The sequence below is a fragment of the Sorex araneus genome, chromosome 7, assembly GCF_027595985.1.
Source record: "Sorex araneus isolate mSorAra2 chromosome 7, mSorAra2.pri, whole genome shotgun sequence".
NCBI classification, from domain to species: domain Eukaryota; kingdom Metazoa; phylum Chordata; class Mammalia; order Eulipotyphla; family Soricidae; genus Sorex; species Sorex araneus.
In genome coordinates, this window is record NC_073308.1 from 34,596,967 (window position 1) to 34,618,619 (window position 21,653).

The 21,653-nt window shown below is 56.1% G+C and overlaps 1 protein-coding gene across 1 annotated transcript in view; it reads left to right on the forward strand.

Moving 5' to 3' along the window:
- Positions 1–731: 731 nt before the first annotated feature.
- PKP1 (plakophilin 1) overlaps positions 732–21,653 on the forward strand; it is a 45,361-nt gene continuing 24,439 nt past the window's right edge. Inside the window, exons 1-2 of the mRNA XM_055144801.1 lie at positions 732–1,046; positions 11,466–11,569. Of these exons, the coding sequence (XP_055000776.1) occupies positions 845–1,046; positions 11,466–11,569 (306 nt within the window). The 5' untranslated portion in view covers positions 732–844. The remainder of the gene's footprint in view (positions 1,047–11,465; positions 11,570–21,653) is intronic.

The window sequence follows — 21,653 nt, forward strand, 5'->3', positions numbered from 1 at the left end:
GGTCTTCATTAAGGATGGGGGTAGGGTTCAAATCAGACTTAATTCATCTTAAGCGAACTAGCTGCCAACCATTCAACCAGTCGAAACATTTTTTTTTTTAATTGAGCCCCGAATCCTGTCCAGGCACCATCCTGTCTAGGGGCAAAGTCCGGTTCTGTTTATACTGGGATTTTCCTGTCCTACCCAATGGGACAGGGGCTCGACTTTGTGGGTGGGGATTTCGGTTGTGCCTGGGGGTGGGTTTCAGGCCCCCACGCCAATCCCTGCAGATAGGGAGTGGTCTTATAAGGGAAAAAAGGTGGGGGGGTACCAGCACTCACAGAGCATTCTCTTTGGACAGGGGCTAACCCCCGTCCCCAGCCAGCGATGCCTGGGGACAGAAGGCTACGATCCTCCTCGGAATCTTGGGGGCCTTGTTCCTAGAGAGACGCCTCCCGGGTGCCTGGGCTGAGCGCAGACTCCACCTTAGCAAGCAGGAACAGGACGGAGGGCGGCTCCTAGGGGCCACGTTTCCTGCCCCCGTGGAGAGCGGGAAGGGGGAGCAAGCGCAGAGCAGGGAAAGCCCCGGAGCGCCCCGCATTGGGCCCTGCCCCCAGCGCGCCCACTCCCGCGGCGGGTGCCCCGCAGCCGTGCCTCTGAGAGCAGTGGGTGGCGCAGGGCAGGTGGTATATCCAGTCTGACGGAGGGCGGGCCTCGCCAGTGCCAGGAGAGGGACGAGCCGGGGTGGAGCTCCCGCAGCCGACACACTCGCTCTATGGCCATAGGGAGCCGCTGAGCGCGAGCAGAGCCGCTCCCCGCCGCCGCCGCCAGCCTCGCTGCTCTCCGGGCCCCGCGCAACGCCACCATGAACCCCTCGCCGCTCAAGACCGCGCTGGCCTACGAGTGCTTCCAGGAGCAGGACAACTCCACGCTGGCGCTGCCGTCCGACCAGAAGATGAAGACGGGCACGTCGGGCCGGCAGCGCGTGCAGGAGCAGGTGATGATGACCGTCAAGCGGCAGAAGTCCAAGTCCTCGCAGTCGTCCACCCTGAGTCACTCCAACCGAGGTAAAGGCGCGCCGGCGCCCGCGGGGTGCGCGCCCAGCTCGGCCACCTGGCGACGGGGTGCCGGGAGCGCGTGGGTGCGTCCAGGCGCTGCGACCCGGGTTTCCATGGGTTCCGTGGTCCCTGGAAATGGCAAGCGCGCAGTGGACGCCCCGTGCTGTCCCCACGTGGGGGCACAGCCAGGAGGCTGAGGGTTCTCCGGGTTCCCGCCCGGGTTCCCTGGGGGAAGGGCGAGGGTTCGGGGCTCACAGACGGCGCTGTGTGCCCCTCTCCTACACCCGCTCCTAGCCGACTTGCCCTGCTGCGGGTTCGGCCAGGCGAACAGGCGCCCAGGGGCGCGGGAGTGTAGTCCAGGAAGGACTGACGCGTGGGAGCGGGTCTCTGGGTCGTCGGGCCGGCGTGGCAGGATGAGGAGGGGAGAGGGCATGGACCAGGACGGAGATGCGCCTTGAAAGCCTCGGCGCCCCAAGAGGCAGGGCTGGTTCGAAGGTCACTCCCGGGCCAGTGCTTCCCGAGGCTGGAAAGGGAAGGGATGCGCTGCTGCTGGTTCCCAGACGCCCAGGCCGCTCCCTCCCCACTCAGCTCCCAGAGGGGATCGACAGGGCTGGGGCATGGACTCACATCACCTTCTGCGGAGAGAGCCCCTTCCTCCCCGAGGATCGCCCCCTCATGGGGGAACGCAGGAGACTGGGTAGGACCCCAGAACTTTAAGGATCAAGGTGTGATACCAGGAAGGGGCTTGTGCTGAGAACGGGAGAACAGTGTGGTCAAGTGCTGGCACAGGAAGCCCGAGAATCACATCCAAGTCACCAGCCTTCGCTGACAGCCCTGAGTTGTTCATTGAGTCTGGGGGTCCTGAGAGAGGAGTGGGTCAGCGCCCTTGTGCATCTGTGTGGTTTTGTCTCCATCTCTGCTAGTCTCTCTCTCTCTCTCTCTCTCTCTCTCTCTCTCTCTCTCTCTCTCTCTCTCTCTCTCTCTCTCTCTCTCACACACACACACATACACACACACACACACATACACACATACACGCCGAGGCCGAGGGATTTCAGAGAGCAAATGGCGGGCTGAGCCCCCAGTGACGAAGGCTTCCACTGCTCTCTTCCTGGCCTTGCCTGGGCTCCTGGGTCTTCCCCACCAACCTCCTGGCCCCCGGAGCCTTGGCCTTCTTCCCTTTGACTGAGGGCCTTGGTGGTTGCTTACTAGACATGGGTGTGAAGTCCCTATGGGATAGTCAAGTGACCCACTGCTGCTTGGAGTCTGCCCCACTCCCAGCCAAGGCTGTCTCCTCCCATAACTTTCAACTTCCCCACCCCGCCACCCCTCTCCCCTCCCATTCCACCCTTGGCCTGAGTTTCAGCCTCACGACTCCACCATCTCAAATGGCCGCCATTCCCCAATAGCCCTCGGGCATGGGCTGGGTGTGCCTCGTAGCCCCCCCCCCCCCCCCCCCGGTATGGCCTGGGTGGCCTCCATCTGCCCGACTCTCCTTCCTTCTCTTCCTCTCCACTCTCCTAGTGTGAGGTCCTCCGGGGCCAAGGAGGGATTCCCGGGGCCGATGCCCCCTCTCCAGCAGCTGGGCTTTCCAGGACTGGCCCTGTGGGCGTGGCCCCTTGGCGCCCAGTCTGGCAAGGTTCCCACGGGGGCCAGTTTTCCCAGCGGCATCCTGAGTGGAGGAGGCGGTTAGGCCGCTGGAGCTGGTGTTTCTGGTTTATCTGGCTTTGTTTTCATCAGATTTCTCCTCTTCATCAGAGCCGCCCAGCACTCCCTGGTTTGTTCCAGGGCCACCTCCACTCATGGGTTCCTCTTTCCCATCGGGGCACCCCTCCCGTGTATCTGCTCTGCCACCGGGAGGGGAGAGCGGGTGAAAGTGGAGGGTCTGTGTCTCCGCACCATGCCTCCCACCCTCCGACCCCAAATACGCCCAAAATCTCCGTCGCCTCCCCCACCGCCACAGTGTCATTCAGGTCCTTTCCGGGTAGAACCCCACTTCAGGTCCAGAGAGACAGCTCACAGGGCATGTGTGAGGCCCCTAGTTCAAACCCTCATGCCCCACAGCCTCCTGAGCACTGCTGGGTGTGGCTCTAGTGACCCCCGGGTTCAGGTCTTAGCAGCATCGCCAGCACATACAGTTGGGTTTGAGTATCACTGGGAGTGGGTCAGGGCCCCTCAGTACTGCTAGAGAAGCTGCTCCCCCCTCAAAAAAAAAAAAACAGAACTCCCACTTTAAAGAAAGACAGCATGCCCATATCCTCATGGGGTGCCCAGTAGAGTCCACTGCTGCTACGGGAAGGACAGCCAGGAATTCACTGCCCTTGGTGCTGGGAATAGAAGTAGCTGTGCTCAGAGCCCTCCTTGCTTTGGTATTATTTTTAGCTTGGCCAAGATGTCTCCATCATCGCCTCCGAGGGCTGGACAGAACCCCAGAAAGCAGCCTCGGTGCTCCCTGCATCTGAAACAGGGGCTTCCCTCCGGCCAGGTGGCCCCCAGGGAGCGAGAGGGAGTCTGAGATGAGTAATATGCCTCTTTGCTTGAGCTGGTCCCACCATAACCCGCTCCTGCTTGAGAGTGTCCCTGCGTGGCCCCAGCTGTCACTCAGGCTGCTGTGGGGAGGAGGAAAACCAGGGGTTGTGGCAGCTGAGCACCCCCACGCCCCCCAGCAGGCTAAGTTGCTCCCTGCAGGGTTGACCGTGAACTGTCTTGGGGATAGGAGCTGGCACACTGCATATGCCACATGTGTCCAGGGCTTTTGTACCCTCAATTGCAATCTCTCCCCAAGTCCCATTTGTTCCAGTTCCCCCGCCTCCCACTGCCCCACCATAAAGCCACACTTCCCGGAGTTCAGTGAAACCCGTGTCTTTTCTTTCCCCTCTTCTTGTTCCCTGCAATGGGAACTGTATCCGCTCTTGATCTGCCTCCACGTATGTGACTTTTACTTTCAACTTGGACATCCTCCTTTTCCCTTCTGCTCAGAAGTTTTCCATCTAAAATTGCAAAGCCTGTACTTCTCCGCAGTTACAGAGAGCTGGAGCGATAGCGCAGCGGGTAGGGCGTTCACTTTGCACGCAGCCAACCTGGGTTCGATTCTTCCGCCCCTCTCGGAGAGCCTGGCAAGCTACCCGTGGCGTATTCAATATGCCAAAAACAAGTCTCACAATGGAGACGTTACTGGTGCCCACTTGAGGAAATTGATGAGCAACGGGATGACAGTGATGATACAGGGATGATACAGAGGGTGTCTGGGTGGCGTGGGGTTAGAGGGGTGCTATCTCCTCTCCCAGTGTCCCCCATCTGTGTCCTCACTGGTGGGTGCTACCAGAGGCTTCCCAGGGGGCTACCATGTGGGGCTCACAGTGGCCAAGGGTGGCACCCCCCTCTGCTTTGTTGTCTCATCTGGATTTGTGTTCTCAGCACGAACCCCATGGCCCGTGAGCAGACATCACTCCTGGGTGACTTTCCCAGCGCCGAAGCAAAGCTGGCCACTGGATATAAAGGCGCTTTGTGCTTCCACCTACTCCCGCTGTGAAACCTATTAATTAAACTTTAAATGAACCAATTCTTGTTTTTTTTACAATGTAGCTTGGCTTGCAGTTAAGGTTTTAGGCAGTTTCCGTTGGCCTGTTATAGGCAAAAAGTTCTGACTCTTCTGGGCTGCTTCGTGGCAGCACTGTCCCCTGGCTCCCTCACCTTGGGAAGCCCCAACGGCAGATTCCAACACATGACAACAAAAGCCAAGTCCGTCTGCCCGCACACCAAATATGAATAAGTCATATTGGTTATGACCTTAAAAAATCTGGGAGTGACTTTTGCCCTGGGGGTGATTCTTGAACAAAATAAAAGAGAAGAATGTTAGAACGTGCAGGCTCGAGCAGGTACACATGGTCATTGTGGCCTGGCACACACATGCACACACGTGAGCGCTCAGACATGCATGCTCAGGCACACATATGCGCTCAGACACACCCCACTGCAGGAGGTCAGCTGGAAGGGACCCCAGTTCCATCTGCAGCTCTTGTCTGCAGTGCGTGATCCTGGGCAAGTCACTGCCCCCTCTCAGTCTCTGCGGCTGTGAGAGGTTGCATGAGATCACCCCTGAGTATTTTGCGATGGGAACACTCTGTGGAAATAGCTTGTATGAGTCCCGACCTCTGTAGCCCCAACTGTCCGCCCCTGTCCTCTCAGCAGGCCCTTCCCTCAAGGCTCATCACTCAGAGTTTCTCCCTAGTCAACACCCCAGGACTCCAAATCCCGCCTCTAAGCCACAGCCTTCAAGCTGGGAGACACTGGTTGGTGCGGGGGAGGGGGGAGTCGTTCTGCAGTTTAAAGCCAAGGCCAGTGACTGGGGTCCTCCCCCAGGAGATTCTGCTTGAATTAATATGGGTGCGTGGGTGACTTTTTTTTTTTTCAATTGAATCACAGTGATATAGTTACAAAGTTGTTCATAACTGGGTTTCAAGGTATCAGTCATACAATGTTTCAGCATCCGGCTCTTCTCTGGTATATACTTCCTACCACCAGCGTCCTCAGTTTCCCTCCGACCCCTCCCCACTCCAGCCTGCCTCTATGGCAGGCACTTTTCTTCTCTCTCTCTCTCTCTCTCTCTCTCTCTCTCTCTCTCTCTCTCTCTCTCTCTCCCTCTCTCTCCCTCTCTCTCCCTCTCTTTCCCTCTTTCTCCCTCTCCCTCTCTTTCTCCCTCTCCCTCCCTCTCTCTCTCTCTCTCTCTCTCTTTCTCTCCTTTTGGCATTATGGTTTGGTGGGTGGCTTTTAAAGGTTCTGGGGCTCTTCTGAATATGCAGCAAAGTTCAAGAATCATTTCTTAGTTCCCATCATCCTCGCTCACATATATCACTCCCTAAACAGGCACATTCTATCTCTACATTGAATATAGTGAATGCTTGTTGCTAATATTTTTAGGGCCACACCCCCCTGTGCTCAGGGATCACTCCTAGCAGGCCCTAGGGCTCATATGGGGTGCCAGGGATCAAACCCAGGTCAGCTCTGTGCAAAGCAAGCGCCCTTCCCGCTGTCCTATCTCTCTGGCTTGCAGATGCTTTTTACCCTGGATACCCAGCCAGGCAGCTGAGTCCTGTTCTGGACCTTGCCCCCCACCATAACCCAAGCCTCGGTCAGTCCTACCTCCTAGCCTTGCCCAATACTGTAGGTTGGGTGGCGTCCCGAGGCCCTGGCTCCAACATGTCCCAGCAGAGCCCTCAGGAGTCACGTGCGGTTCTGAGGGAGAAGCGAGAACAGAGGCGAGCAGCCGGGTTATCCAGGCCTCTCTGTTCTGCTCACATGCCCAGGGAAAGGGCAAGAGCCGCAGCAAAGCTCTTGGCAAGGTCACGCCGAACCCCGTGCCCTCCTTGGGCTTCCGGAGGCTGCAGAATGGGCGCTGGTGCCCTGTCGCCTCCTGCCCAGCAGAAAGGAGGGGACCAGGGTTGACTCTCTGCTCCCCCAGGGACCTGCAGCTCTCACAGACTCTCACAGAGCTGAGGACACGTAAACTCAGTTTTCCTGTGTCTTAGCTCATTTTAATTCCGCTGCTTTCCCGGGCACCATGGGGGAGAGAGATTTCAGCAGTGAAGTCAAAGCACTTATGGGAAGAGAGACCAAGGGTCTGTCCTTGAGTTTTTCATGCTGAGGAGCAGATGGACTTTGCTGGGGTCAGAAGAAGCTGGATGAGATGTGAGAAACAGCAAACGTAGTGTGAGTCCCAGCTAAGCCCACGGGCATCCGAGTCTCTGGGTAAAGCAGTGTCTTCCCACAGCCCACCTGTACCCGGTGTTCCTGACTAGCAGTGAGAGGGGCCTGGGGCAGGGCAGAGGAGAGGAAAAGGGTTCTAGAAGACCTCAGTCCCTGAGGGAAACTGTTGGCCAGACCAGCCAGTGTCAATGTCCTGAAGTCCAAATCCTTGACGTGTAACTGCAGGCCGCTTGTTTCAGGACGTTTCTGGCCTGACTGGAGGAAGGGTCTGTGGATGTATGTGTATCCATGCACACATGTGTGCACATACACATTCACGCTCACGCATATACTCAAATCACATATACTCACTACATCTACATCCTTCATACTACATAATACACCTTCTCTCACACATTCACATACTACACACGTTCATTCACACACTTACGTGTTCACAGACTCACACTCACACTCATAGATATGTTCAGTACTCACCCTCCACCACACACAGACACACACAGACTCACACTCTCAATCACATACACTCACACACCGTCACACAAACACACACTCGGTCACGCTTCACCACACACGCACACACAGGCTCACCACACTCAATCCCATACACTCGTACACCATCACACAAACTCACACACTCACAGTCACTCATACTTCACCACACATACACTGACTTACACACATTCAGTCACATACACTCATACTCAACCACACAAACTCACACACTCACAGTCAGGAACTCACACTACACACTGCACAAAGGCTGCACTCACACCTAGTGATAGTGTGTGTGTGGGGGGGGAGTAGAGCAGTGGAGGGCTGGGTTTTCTAACAAGAGAGGGTTGGGGTGCCCAAGACAGGGTGGGGTCAGTTCTGGCAGAAGCTGGTTTTGTTCAAGGTTTTGAATGCCACAGAGGGTTTGGCTGAGAAGAGAAAGAACGTTCCAGGTGCGATGGGTGTGACCCACTTTAAAGCTTGGCAGTGGATGGGATGAGTCACCCGCAAAGGTTAGCTGCCCCACTGCAGTGACCTCCTGGGCCTGATACAGAGCATGGCCCCTAGAACACAAGGATGGGGCATCCGAAACCCTTTTCACTCTCGACCCCCTTGCGCCTGAGAAATGCAGCCTCGGAGAGCTGCCGGAAGCACCTTTGGAGTCCCCACAGGACTGATTTTAAATTGATTCACGTTCAGGAACTTTTCACTGCGGCCAGTGCTCTGAGAGCCTCACACTGAGTTCCGCAGCCGCGTTGGAGATGAGGTCCAGGGGCCCTGAGCAGGCGGCACCTGGAGACAGGGACCAGGCACGCGGGCGGCTCGGAGAGGTGCACTGCTGGGCGCGTGAGGGAGCAGCTGGTGTTGGTTGAACACGCGGGAAAACAACGTTCTTCCTGAGACATTTGCTCTATGACCTGGGGGCTCTGTGGGCGGCCAGACGCCTCCCCAGGAAGTGCATACATCGGGCGCGTGGCCAGCATCTCTCAGAAGCCACCATGCCTGCTCCTGGCAACTGCGTCCTCTGAGAGGGAACTGTGGGCGCACAGACGCCGGGCTGGAAGGGTTAAAGGTGATGCGGGGAGCTGGTGCTGAGGTCACCTGGCCTGGGGACCAAGCCTCCTCCAGGAGGAAGCTGCCAGTGTCTGTTCTGGAGGAGGAGGCTTGTCCTTCGGGCCAAATTCTCAGCTACTGCCCCTTCCGGTGGTGTATCTCACCCTCAGGGCGCCTCCAAGGGTGGGAGGCAGCTGGTGGAGTGGCGGTCCCAGGACCCGCTGCAGTTCCAGGATGTTGAGTCTCTCGACCCTTGAGAGCTTCCTCCAGGCAGTTGCGGGGAGATGTGGCTGATAGGAAGGTCTTGGTAGGCCCTGAGAGGCCCTGGTCAGCCAGGAAAGACCTGCTTTTAGGTTAGGGGGTGCAGGGGTGCATGATGACAAAGGCTGCCATAAGACGAGAACCAGCCGCACCAAACCAGCCCCTGCGTGTGGAGAGAGTCGCCCAGGGCTGTGGGTCTGGTCTCTCTGCGGAGCACTTTCAAAGGGAGCACTTACTGCCAAAAACACAGTCCAGGGTCAGAATGGGGCGAGACCACATTTGATGCCCTTGTTAACCGCGTCTCTCTGTCCTGTGGCCCTTTCCTGCAGGCCCGATGCAGGGTGTGATTCCAGTGTGCAGTCTTCAGGTCCCCCCTGTCACTCTCCTGCCCCCTCCCCATCTCAGCAGCTGCCAGGGCCATGGGGGTACACCAGAAAGCTGAGCAGCCGGCTTCAGGGTGCGGTCAGGATACCTGACCCCCAACTTCAGGTGGATCATAGGGTGCCTTCGGGAACCACCCAGAAGTAGGAGCTGCAGGTGACTCCTGTCACCCCAAGTTCCCACTGGGACACAGATCTGCTTTGTGCAATGCCGTGGGATCTGGTGAACCCCCACACATGCCAAGGACGCCCACCCCACAGGAGGAGCAGAATGGGAGCTAGGGAGGCCAGGGTGTGGGAGCACGGCCTCCGTCTGGGTGACCTCACCGTGCAGCGCCCCTCCGGGGAGCCTCCCCACGCAGGAGGCCACCCCGCGGCTGCAGCTCCCAGGAACTCTCTCTCACCACCTCAGAGTTTCCATCCGGAAGCAGCTGGCTGACCCCTGCATGCCCTTTGGTGAGAAATTCCACCCATGGGGTGAGCACCAAGTGCACTGGGGCCAGCCAGGCCCCAGGAGGGACCCTGGAGGGGGGCCTGCCCGCGCCTGGGCTGGCGGCAGCTCCTCTCTGAGCGCAGGGGGTGTGTCTGAGTCCCTGGATTGCCTCCAGGCTCCCACAGAGGCGGCAGAGGGGCAGCTTCTGAGGAAGGGCAAGGAGCAAGGTGTGGGGGGGCACTTTCCAGAGAACCTGTGGAGGTCCCTGGGGAGTTGGGGTGGGGCCTGGCCTGGGCCTTCGGGGAAGGAGACAGCTCTGGGAGGGCCCTGAGGCGGGCCGCTAAGGGGCCTTTGATGTCTGCCCTCCTTCCCTCTCAGCTGCCCCCGTTCTTGAGAACGCTGAATGCCAGCACGCAGAAGTCACTGGCCACTGGGTCACTGCTGGCCCAGGCCAGAACGGGAGAGCAGGAAGGGGCCTGGGTGGGGTGGGCATCGAGGCCAGAGAAAGCTGCAGAGAAGAGGGCAGAGGAGCTGCCCAAAGGCCAGGTCAGGGCAGGTATCTGGCAAGGCAGAGGGTGCTAATGGCCAGTTGACTGCCTATCCGTGATATGGAGGTGGGTGGACAGGAAGTCAGGGCAGCACCCCCAGCCCCTGTGTGACACCAGGCAGGGACTGCTGCTGCCTCCCAGGGCTCCCTGCTGTCCCTTCCTTTCTGGTGGAGTGTGCCCTGTCTCCTCCTGTTCACCCCAGCTAAGTCGGCAAGGCTGAAGTGGGTGTGACAGACTTTGGGGAGTTGTCCCCACCAAAACCTTCCCCTGGAACAGTTCTGGTGCAGGGCTCGATGGCTGTAGGGAAAGGAGGGGCAAACACCCTGGACCATACTTCCCCGTGCCCACACCTACCCCTACCCCAGCGCGGGGCAGGAGACACCAGCACGGCATGACCCGAGAGCAGCCTGGTCTGTGTTCAGAGGACACAGAGCTTGCCTTGAGGGGCTGCTCAGAAAAGGTCTCCTGGACTGGAGAGAGGACAACGGGCAGGGCACTTGCCTTGCACACGGTTAACCTGGGCTCTGTCCTCGGCACCCCATATATGTCCTCCCAAGCACAGGAGGTTGCCCTAAGCACAGAGCCAGGCATGAGCCCTGAGCAAAGCTGGGTGTGGCGCAAGCACCCCACTCCCCATCCCCCTCCAAAAACAAAGGTGTTCCTGGAGGAAGGAGAGGAGGTGTTGATCTTGGCCAGTGACGGAGATGAGATTTGACTGCTGTGTCCAGGGGGAACGCAGGCCTGGCCAGGGCACGGGGCCAGCCAAACCATGGTGTATGACCATCCACCATGCTTTGAGGACAAAAGAACAGAGACCAGGCCAGCTTTCTCAGAGATGGGGCTTTCCTGTAGCACCCGCTCACCATCGATTGCATGCACAGGGGAGCCCCTCCAGGAGCCCCAATGGCAGGTCTGATTTCTGTGATTCAGGGCCGCTTTGCAGCTAATAATCCTAATGACTCTGTCCTCCTTCGGAGCCTGTCATTTGTGGGTCTCCAAGCACTCGGAAAACATTCATTAATCCTCAGCGGGGCCTTTGAGGTTGACGGACGGCCGCTCCCCCTTCACCAGCGGGAGCCCCTAGGAGACGAAGGAAGGAGTGGAAAGTCACCCGGCCACGGGCGGGGCACGGCAGACTGGGTAGAGAGTCCTGCCCAGAGTGGATGGTCCTGGCTGCTGCTGCTCTGGGTCGCTGACCTGGCTCTGCACCTGGGATGTGGAGGTCCTGCCCGCAGTCCCCCAGCGGGAAACTGATCTTTGTGCCCCGTGGCGTGGTGATCCCCTGCAATGGAACGGCAGTGCTCCGCGCCTCTCCAGGCCAAGTCCTGACTTGTAGGTGTTCGCCCCCCCAACCCGCTGCGGGGTGGACGAGGCTCCCGGATGCCGGCCTCTGTCTGGAAGTAGCATCTGGGTGGGAGTGGAGTGCTCATCACCCTCCTTCTCCTCCTCGCCTCTGTGGGTTCTCGAACCCGAGTGAGGTGACTTCACCAGGAGAGAGGCCTGGGTGCCCCTCATGGCCAGCACTGCCTAACCCGCTGCCTTTGTCCTCAAGGTTCCATGTACGATGGCCTGGCCGACAACTATAACAACTACGGGACCAGCCGCAGCAGCTACTTCTCCAAGTTCCAGGCGGGGAATGGATCCTGGGGCTATCCGGTAAGGCGCTGCTTCCATTCAAAGACCTAGGGTGCTCCGGGAGTGGTAGAGGGGGGGCCCGGTGGGGGAAAGAGCCACAGTGGCCAAGAAAAAGGATACAGGTGGATGGTGGTGCTTTGGCGTTGGGGCTTTGGCCACTTTCACTAGGTTTTCAGCTTTTAGGCTGGGTGTGATTCCCTAGATAATGACCTAGATCACTGCACCGCTCTTACTGAGGGCTCCAGTCATGCTCTTTCTGAATGTCTCAAACGAGCCCATTTTATAAAAGGAGTAAAGAAAAAGAGAATCTTTTCCCCCCAGCCCATTTCTCACTCTATCTGGTTCTATGATGGATTTGAGAGAAGTTGGGATTCAAGTCTGTTTGTGAATAAAGTTTGATGTTTCTAGGAAATACCTGATAGGACCTCACTCTTCATTTAGTATGAGCTGTTGGTTAAAGAGGGAGCTCTAGAACGTTCTTCCCTGAGACCAGGAGAATGTGATGCTGGAGCAAAAGGTTGAGTTTGTAAGGTTGAGTTTGTAAGTTGGACAAATTTGGGTTCAGATTCTAGCTCTGCTGTGCCTTGGCCTTGCGTGTGGCCTTGGGTAAGGTGTTCTCCTGCTTGGCTTCTGTTCTTCCTGGACAACTACCAAAAAAATGCATGGCAGAGAATGTCTTGTGGAATTATTGTTAAAAGCTTTTGTGCTAGATGACACCCAAGATCTCTCCTGGTCCCCAAATTCTGACTTCCTATTATTTTTATGAATTTCAACACTTGTCTGTACTTGTTCTGGAGAATTCTTTCGTGAGACTCTGCAGACGTTTGCTTAGGGGATAAATGCCACTTGCGACAGAAAACTGGGTACTATCTTTGGGAGTGGGGGTGCTCCAGGATCTCAGCAGTACCGTCTTCAAATGCGTACTGCTCACAAATATCACCCCCAGCTGTCAGCGTTCTGGGCACGGGAGAGTGAGGGGGAGGTGAATCAGGTATGCTCTGTCAATGGTTTCATTCTTTCCTTCCCTTGGACGAATCTTGGATGATTTTGTTGCACCTGAAAGGATTCACAAGCTCACCACAAACTTACCTCCCTTCCTCTTTTCCTGATTCTTGATCTTCTTTGCTCCCCTCCATGCAACATAAATACAGTTGACTAAGACCAATTAGCTGGCAGATGAATGAGTAAAGAGCTTTGACACAGTGATGAACAGACAGAATCTGGGGAAACGACTTAGTAATGCAGTGTCAAAGATTAGATGAGGCCAAGGAAGACAGATCCCTGGATGGGACCAGCAGTGAGGATGAGTGAGTGAATAACCATGCTGACAAAGCACGGTTGTTCTCTTTACATCCATTATGTCACCAAATCCTCACCAAGACTCAGTTCCTCCAACCCCAGCCCTGTTTGCCTCTCTCTGGCTCTGTGACGTTAGGTAAGCCTCTGAAACTCTCCTGAGCGTCAGTATTCTCTGTAAACCAGGGACTTCCATACCTGTGTGTCGACTGCATTCACATTACCTGTGTGTCGACTTCCTACCACATTGCACTAACTGTGAAGTGTTATCGAAGGGGCCGTTAGGGTCGGGGTGGGGTGGGGGTTGGTGAGTTTTGATACATGAGAACATGTCACTGGAAGTTCTAAAGGAACTTTGTGAGAGGAACTCGGATGAAAAGCGGCAAACGGACCGTTTCTTGGGGTGAACTACTCAACGCTCTGTAATCTCACCACCACCTCCCAGGCCCCCGAAGAACAAGCACCCCCACCCTGTGCTTTCTCGCAGGCAAGCAGCGCAAATGCTTTCCTTTCCCAAACCCCGCGGCCCCACCCTCCTCGCTCCTTCCCCCTGGCAGGACTGGAGACATGACTCACGGTCAGGGCAGCTGCTGAGGCACGTTCTGTCTCCTCTCAGTTCAGGAGAGGCGATGGGAACAGCTCAGCGCCGAGCACACACGAGGATTTGGCAGAGGGAGGGGGCCTGGCGGGGAAGAATCGGAGTCATTGAGATGGGACCCAGGCCTGGACTCGGCCTGGCAGAGCCGCTGGGGTCCCTACTCGAAGGGAAGAAGCAAAGGAGAAAGGCTAACTGAGATGGGCCCACGGTGATAATCCTGTGTCTGCGGGATTTCCCCCGAGTTGGCACTCCTGGCACTTCACCTCTGGGAAAACCCAATATGGCAGCCCAAGAGAGAGGGAGCAGGGCGCGGCAGGGCTGAAAAGGCCTCGTCAGCAGGTCTCCGGAACTTCTGAAAGGCGCTCAAGGCCCATTTCCTGCAGAAACCTTACGTTCTCTCCATCAAACAAGTCGGATTGAGCAACGAGATGGCAGGGAGTGGGGCGCACGGCAGCCGAGCCAGGAAAGAGGTTCTGCCCTAGGTGAACTTGTACCAAAGCGAAGAAGCTCGGAGGGCAACTGAGGAATCCAAGCAGGCTTGAGTGGCCACACCGAAAGGCTGCATCAGAGTCCCCATGGGTCCAAATGTTTCTCAACCTTGTAAAAGTCAGAAATTAAGGGACTGGAGCGATAGTGCAGAGGGAAGGGTGCTTGCCTTACGTATGGTTGACCACGACACTACATATTTGCCCCGAGCTCTACCAGAGTGATCCCTGAATGCAGAGAAAGGACTAAGCCCTGAGTACTGCTGAGTGTGATCCCCAAACCAAGATAATAATCATAATAACAAATAATTAAAATTTTGTTAACTAGAACTGAGTGGTTGTAGGGGCCCTATTAGAAAACCATCCCATTTATCCACTGCTGTGGCTTGTGTTGGGCAAGAAACTCTTTGCTTTGCAAACCTCAGACCTGAGTCTTGGTCCTGGTTCCACATATCATGTCTATATCATAGACTGGTCTCCTTGAGGATATGTTTTATGTACATATGTAAAGGGTGTACAGGTCATTCCAAATGGACATTTATGAACTGCTTCCAAAAAGCTGTGGTGTTACCATCTGGTTTTACTTCTATGTCAGCAATATTCCAATACGCTTCTAATGACAAATATAGGCTGTTTCTTTCTTTCTTTCTTTCTTTCTTTCTTTCTTTCTTTCTTTCTTTCTTTCTTTCTTTCTTTCTTTCTTTCTTTCTTTCTTTCTTTCTTTCTTTCTTTCTTTCTTTTTGCCTTTTGGGTCACACCCGGCTACTCCTGGCTCTGCACTCAGGAATCACTCCTGGCGGTGCTCAGGGGACCATATGGGATGCTGGGAATCGAACCTGGATCGGCCACGTACAAGGCAAACGCCCTACCCGCTGTGCTGTTGCCCCAGCTCCTATAGGCTGTTTCTATGAGCACATACATGGCAAATTAAGGAAATTGATAGACACTTGTAATAAGTAAAACTCAAAACAAAGCGAGTTGACCATAAACGACATCAAAGGCTTAAAAGAAAAGAAAGATTGGTCCAAAGAAAGTTGTAGGTCCAATCAGTTCTTTACTCTCTGCTGGCTGTCCCAACTTCTTGCTCTCCTTCAGAGACACCCCACTTCTTCCTCCTTAGTGGTGACAGCAGAGTCCCCAGGTGCCATGGGCATGGGGGAGCGGGAGGAGACGGGTGAGGTATGGAACCCTGCCACCAGCCTCTCAGATACTCAGCTCTGTTCTTCCAGGTCCCAGACACAGGAGGTGGGGTATCAGGGCCCCCACGAGGTTTGCTGTGTACAGTTGTGCAGCCTTCCCAGAACCCCTAAAAGGATCATTGAGGGTCACACCATCAGTTAAAAGGACAGGAGCTGGACCTCCGGCTTCCCCACTCCTCACCTAATGGGATTTTGTTTCCATTACCTCAGACTTCTCTCTGTTTTTGTCATCTCAGTATTTTAACGTTTCAACCTTGCAAGAGGGAACTTGCAAGAGGCTCAAGATTCTGGTTTTTGTTTGCTTGCTTTTTTGTTTGGGGGCCACACCCAGATATGCACTCAGGATCGTACTCAGAGGATCATATGGGATACTGAGGATCGACTCCGGGTCGGCCACGGCCACGTGCAAGGCAAGCGCCCTCCCTGCTATACCAGCACTCTGGCCCCAAGGCCCGTGAATCTGTATCCCATCATCTCCCTTCCTGGCCTACAAGCAAGCCTACTCTTTACTTGAGGAGTCAAACTAACTCAGCAGAAAGTTAGGGAGTGGCTTTGTTCCTTCTCCCTGAACTTGAGCTGGAGCTGGGTGCTTGGAAGTATGGAAAGGGTTGGGAGAGAGCTACCTGATAAAGCACGTGCCAATGTCCTTACAGTAAAAAAGTTATTTGTTGCTTATCTAAAATTGACATTTAACACGTGTCCCATGCTTTTATTTGATAAATCTGTCCACTCTAGACCAGTGGCTCTCCACTTATTCCTTCTTATATAAAAAAAAGTACTGTCTGTAAAGATAGTATAGAAATTAGGGTAATTATCTTGCACATAGCCAAACTGGATTCAATCCCCAGCACCCCATATGGTACCCTGAATCCTGCCAGGAGTGATCCTTGAGCACAGAGGCAGGAGTAAGCCTGAGCACAAAAGAAAACAAAACACAAAACAGTACCCACTTTGTCCTCCGTGTAGACAAGGAGCTCAAGAATGGCCTCAGAGCACAGCCCCGTGTGGTTTGACCTGTCTGGGGTCCTCCTCCTGGATCCCTGCATCTTCCTCTGCAGAGAGTGGATGGGGCAGGAGGATGGGGCAGGAGGATGGGGCAGGAGGAGCAGGGGGCATTGGAAGCACAGTCCTTCTATTTCACAGCTGAAACGGGCTTTGCGTTACTTGGATTTACACTAAATGTAAGGCAAGGAAAATGAGGCAAGGAAAAACTTTGATTTCCAGCGAGTATATCTGGATGAAGACGACAAGCTCCTTTCCTGTTGGTTTTGCCTATGGATGTGTCGAGAAGCATAGTTAGAACCTTCAGTTCTTCCAGGAATGCTTTGATATGACCTGTTCTTTGGGTTGGATGAGACCATCCTGTGTAAGATGGGGCCCATAGAGAAGAGAAGTCATGCTGACATCGCCAACCAGGAGGTCTGGGCTAGTTGTACCGGGGGGCCACCATATGGAGGTCTGGGTCAGGTGTACCATGGAGGGGGGGCGCCATATGGAGGTCTGGGCCAGGTGTACTATGGGGGCCGCCATACTGAGTGACACAGCTGTGCTGAATATTCCCGAGACATATTTATCAATGTACAGCTAATCCAGTGCACTCCTAAAGCCCAGTAAGGAGGAACAAGTTCTGGACTTCGGCCAGGAACTCCAAGTCCAAATCCCAGCTCTGTCCCTTAATCAGACATGGCAACTTTTTAGCCTGTCCGCTTCTGGCGAGGGTGAAATTTCTATTTTGAAGGACAGTAGGTTGTGGACATGGAGATTCAGATCAGGGGTGGGCCTGGATTCTAGTGTCAGTGGGACTGCCTCAAACGAAGGGTCTCGGCATGGTCTTCATCCCTCAAGGCCTTGGCGCTCTGTCTATAGACGCCTGACCAAGGACCCAGCCGGTCCACTGGGGTCAGGTCCAGTCCACTTTTCAGATTTCTATGAGTCTCAAGAGCAGAAGTGGGGTAGTTTCAGGACCCCAAGGCCTGAATGGTGACCTTCCCGGTGAGGGTCAGTGAGGGCTCCAGGCCTCCAGGCCTTCTGTATTTCCTCCCTGCTTCCTGCTGGGCCGCTCCAGGCACCAGGAAAACAGCCGCTAATTAGCCCTTGCCACAGGATGGAGAAGCTGGCCACACCGTGTTAAGGAGGGCAACAGGAGGGGCTGGAGGGATAGCACAGCGGGTAGGGCGTTTGCCTTGCATGCGGCTGACCCGGGTTCGATTCCCAGCATCCCATATGGTCCCCTGAGCACTGCCAGGGGTAATTCCTGAGTGCAGAGCCAGGAGTAACCCCTGTGCATTGCTGGGTGTGACCCAAAAAGGAAAAAAAAAAAAAAACCAGCAAAAGAAGGGCAACAGGCATTGTCTAGTAACCACCCTGCTGCCCAGGCTCAGAAACCCGGGCCCAGCCTCTCCCCTGCATCTGTCTCTCAGCACTCAGAGTGCCAGCCACACAGTGTGGGCAGTGCCTGCAGGGCCGCCGTTCTTGAAAAGTCTGGAGGGAGGGCGAGAGTGGACGCAGGCTCCTGGCCCGAGAGGGAGTGACGGGTGTAATGCCGACTCAGAGCTCCTGCTGCCAGCCCGTGACTCACCCCCGCTGGCCCCGGGAGATAGGAGGGGCCCCACGAGGCCCCCGGCTCTCTCCCAACAAGAAGAAACAACCCTCCTACTTGCCGAGGATGGAATGAGTGGAGGCAGCGAGATTCCCCTTGGTGGTAAGCTCTTGGAAATGGCGCTTTTTCAGTGAAATGACGCATCACCAAGCCAGACCCTAGGACAGTACTGGGCCTGGGGTCAAGGCCCCTCCTGGTATTTTCACCCTCGACCTTCTGGGCTGGAGATATTCCACACCCCTAAGCTCCAGAGGAGAGAGAGGCCAGGGGCAGAGTTTGGTCTAGTTTTTTCCTTGGAAAGGTGCCCTGCATTGGGAGCTCCAGTTCCCTGAAGAGGCGCTATTTTCCCTGTGAGCACTTCTGGGTGGCTGAGGCTTGGGGTCCCACATGAGACGCTGCCTTCCTTGACTTGTTTTCCCTCCTGGCTGACTGACTTCAGCCTCTCGTAGGGCCAGAGGCCCTTTGTCCTGGCTGAAGTGGGCCAGGGCGAGTCAGGAAGGACAGAAGGATCTGGTGGCCCGAGCCCTGGTGATTGCTGCTGAGACCTTTAGAGCTCGACCTCGTCAGCGAGTCAGAACTGCAGCTAAGCAGGGGGATGTTGGTGAACAACCCTCTGTCCTGCTATCAGCACCGGGCGCTCTCGGGGACAGAGGCCTGTCCCAGCATGCACTGCGGCCTGAGGGGTCTGAGACTTGAGCAGGGTGAGACTCTCACCCCAGAGAGAGCCGAGGAACTCGGGCCTCAGCCTGGGGCCCTCCTTCCAGATTTTTTTTGCTTCATAAGGGGGGGAACTGCTTCCATGTCAGTAGCCCCAGAGGTCTCCTCAGCCTCCTGGGCCTCCTGTAGCCAATTCCTGAGGGCACAGACCCTATACTGCCCCTCAGCGCTGACTGAACCCACAGGGCCGCCACTTCCTCCTAACCCAGGAGAAGGCAGGATCTCTCTGGATGCGTGGACCCTGGTGACAGGAACAGTTTGGTCTGAGTGTTCACGAAGACACATCTGGGCTGTACAGATGGTGGGACGTGGGGGGCTTCTCACAGCCCAAGCATCTCCGGCTTAACCCCTCAGTACCTCTGGGTCACTCACTCCACATTGTGCAAAGCTCCAAGCCTATGGGAGGCTGAGGGGGGGAGGGGGGACAGGCCTCAGCTCCTGCCATCCTGAGATCTTCTGAACCTGAATCACAAGCCTCAGGCCATAGAGGGAGAAGGGGCTCGGGGGTCTTCCCAAAGGAGGGGTTGGCCAGTAATCTCCCTCCTCACACACGTACTCAAATGAGAGCGTGCGAGGGAGCATTGTGACGTCTCTATTTCCTGCACCTGAAGAAAATGAGTGGAAGTTTGATTTTGACCTTTGCTTTTCTTTCTTGTCCTGACAAGAACCTCTCTGCTCAACACGTAAGCCTGGGAGTCCTCAGGTGACTGTGAGAACAAGCAAAGTGCTGAGAGGATGAGAGTGTGGCATCGAATGCTAAACTTATCCCTCCCAAGCTCCCTCCAGCCTATGGCGGGCCCATGTGGACCCCCAGCCTTCTTCCTAGCTTTTGCCCAGAGGACCAGAGAGTTGGGGGGACCGAGGTCCTAACTCACAGGGGAAGAATTCCAGTCCCCCCCGCTCCACCCCCCTCTCATTTACGGATCCCCGGAATTATCCAGCATGGGAACTCAGTGCTGGGTCATTTGTGTGAGCTGGGCTTGCCCTTCCCCTTTTATCTGCAGGGAAGGCGCATCTGCAGCAAGTGCTGGGGCCTGCCCGCTGCCTCCTGGGCAGGCTTGTCAGAACTGAGTCTGAGCGCTGGAAGGGGAGCTGGGTGGGCTGGGCGGTGGGCGTGGAGGAAAGGAGGTGGCAGGGAGAGCCATGAGTCAGGTCTCTGCCAAACCCCTGAGAACGGCTCCGGAGTCTGGGCAGACAGGGGGCCTCTTTCCAGGGCTCCTTTTGTCGCTGGGCTCAGCGAGATGGAGGCAGCAGCTTTTCCCCAGTGGGCGGAAGCGCTGTCCCCACCCTTGGCGAGGGTGGGGCTCCGCATTCACCCCCAGGGCCCCGGCAAGTCTCTACGGGAGGACTTCCTGCCCCAGAGAGCAAACTCAGCTGAAAAACAAAATCCCGTCAGCAAGGAGGGGTGCTGGGGGTAGGGGGGGGGTCGGGACCCAGAGGGGAGAGGAGCCCACTAACCCCCTCTACACAACGCACACACACACACACACACACACACACACACACACACACACACACACACACAACCTCCTGGGACACAAGCCTGGCAGCCCGGAGCAGGACGGGAAGGGGCAGAATCGCAGACTGGCAAAAAGCAGCCCTGTGGGGCTCCCTGGTATGGGGGAAACCGAGGCTCAGAGAAGTCATGTGGCAGCCCCCGCACTGCACTGCAAGCCAGGGCAGAGCCAGTAGATGACCCCTGACCAGCCAACCTGTGTCTGAGGGTCCTTGTCATAGCCTCACACCTTTTCACCTTTGCCATCAGAGCCAGCAATGACTCCAGACCTGCCCCCGCCACACCACCTCCCGCCATGCCAGATTTGTAAGGAACACCTTGCCAATGGCATGTGTTTTGTTTGGAAAGGAAACATTTTTGTTGTTGTTTGCATTTTTGTTTTGTTTTCTTTTGTTTGGGGGCCACCTCTGGAGATGCTCTGGGGTTACTTCTGGCTCTGCTGTCAGGAATTACTCCTGGCAGTGCTCTGGGGACCATATAGGATGCTGGGGATCAAACCCAGATCAGCATGCAAGGCAAATGTTCTCCCCACTGTACCACCACTCCAGCCCCTGGAAAGGAAACTTTCTATTCTACCTTGAGCTCACACGGGCAAACCAGTGTCCTTGGCCACCAATGAAGGTCAATGAAGGCTGACCTGACTTCTAAGCAGCAATCACACACACACACACACACACACACACACACACAAAGTGACCCATGATTTTTTTTTTCTTTTTGGGTCACACCCGGCTATGCTCAGGGGTTACTCCTGGCTTTTGCACTCAGGAATTACTCCTGGCGGTGCTCGGGGGATCATATGGGATGCTGGGAATCGAACCCGGGTCGGCCGCGTGCAAGGCAAACGCCCTACCCGCTGTGCTATCACTCCAGCCCGTGACCCATGATTTAATTGCCTGGAGATAAAGTTTCCCCGGCCCCAGCACCCCCCGCCCCCCCACCCCCTCATCCTGCTCAGGAAGGGAGGTTGGGCAGTGTGTCAGGAGCGTCCTTGCTGCCATGAGACTCCCTGAAGAAGCCAGGGGTGGGCAGGGAAGAGCAATGTTAGCTGCTACTGTATCCGTCAGTGCCCTAAAGTCCCTCCCCACTGCCCCCAAGTGTGCCCCCACCACCACCACCACTTCTGGCGATTGTGCCTCTGAGCCTCTCCTACAGGATCACTTTTCCACGTCACTTTCCCCAGGCTGGGCCAGCAGGGCAGGGAGAGCCGAGGGCCCCGGGGAGCACCTGCCTTGAGGAGGAGCATTTCCAGATGATGCTTCCTCTGAGCTGTCCACCACCCGCTGTGCCCGGAGAGACACTGCAGGAGACCCCAGGCCTCTTGCACATCTCCCTGCACCCCCACGCAGCTCTTGAACTCCCCACTCCACTGCAGGGCCACGGGAGGGAGAGGGAGAGTCAGGGAGTTGTGTCAGTGACCCTTCCCCTGTGGACCTGGACGCGCACCTCTCCTGTCCACAAGGCCCCCTGTCCTCAGGTAGCCCTGGGTGTCTGGGCAGTGAGGTGATACACAGTTGAACACCTTTGTCCTTCTGAGCCTCCTTAAAGGCCCTCCTGCTGTCAGCCCAGAAGAGCAGGGCTAGTATCCCGGGGCAGCACTTGGCCCAGAGTCTGGGCCAGCAACCAATCAGAGGTGCTGGTGGTGGTCCTGCAGAGCGCCCCCTAGCTGCAGAAACTCTTGTCCTTTGGGATTTG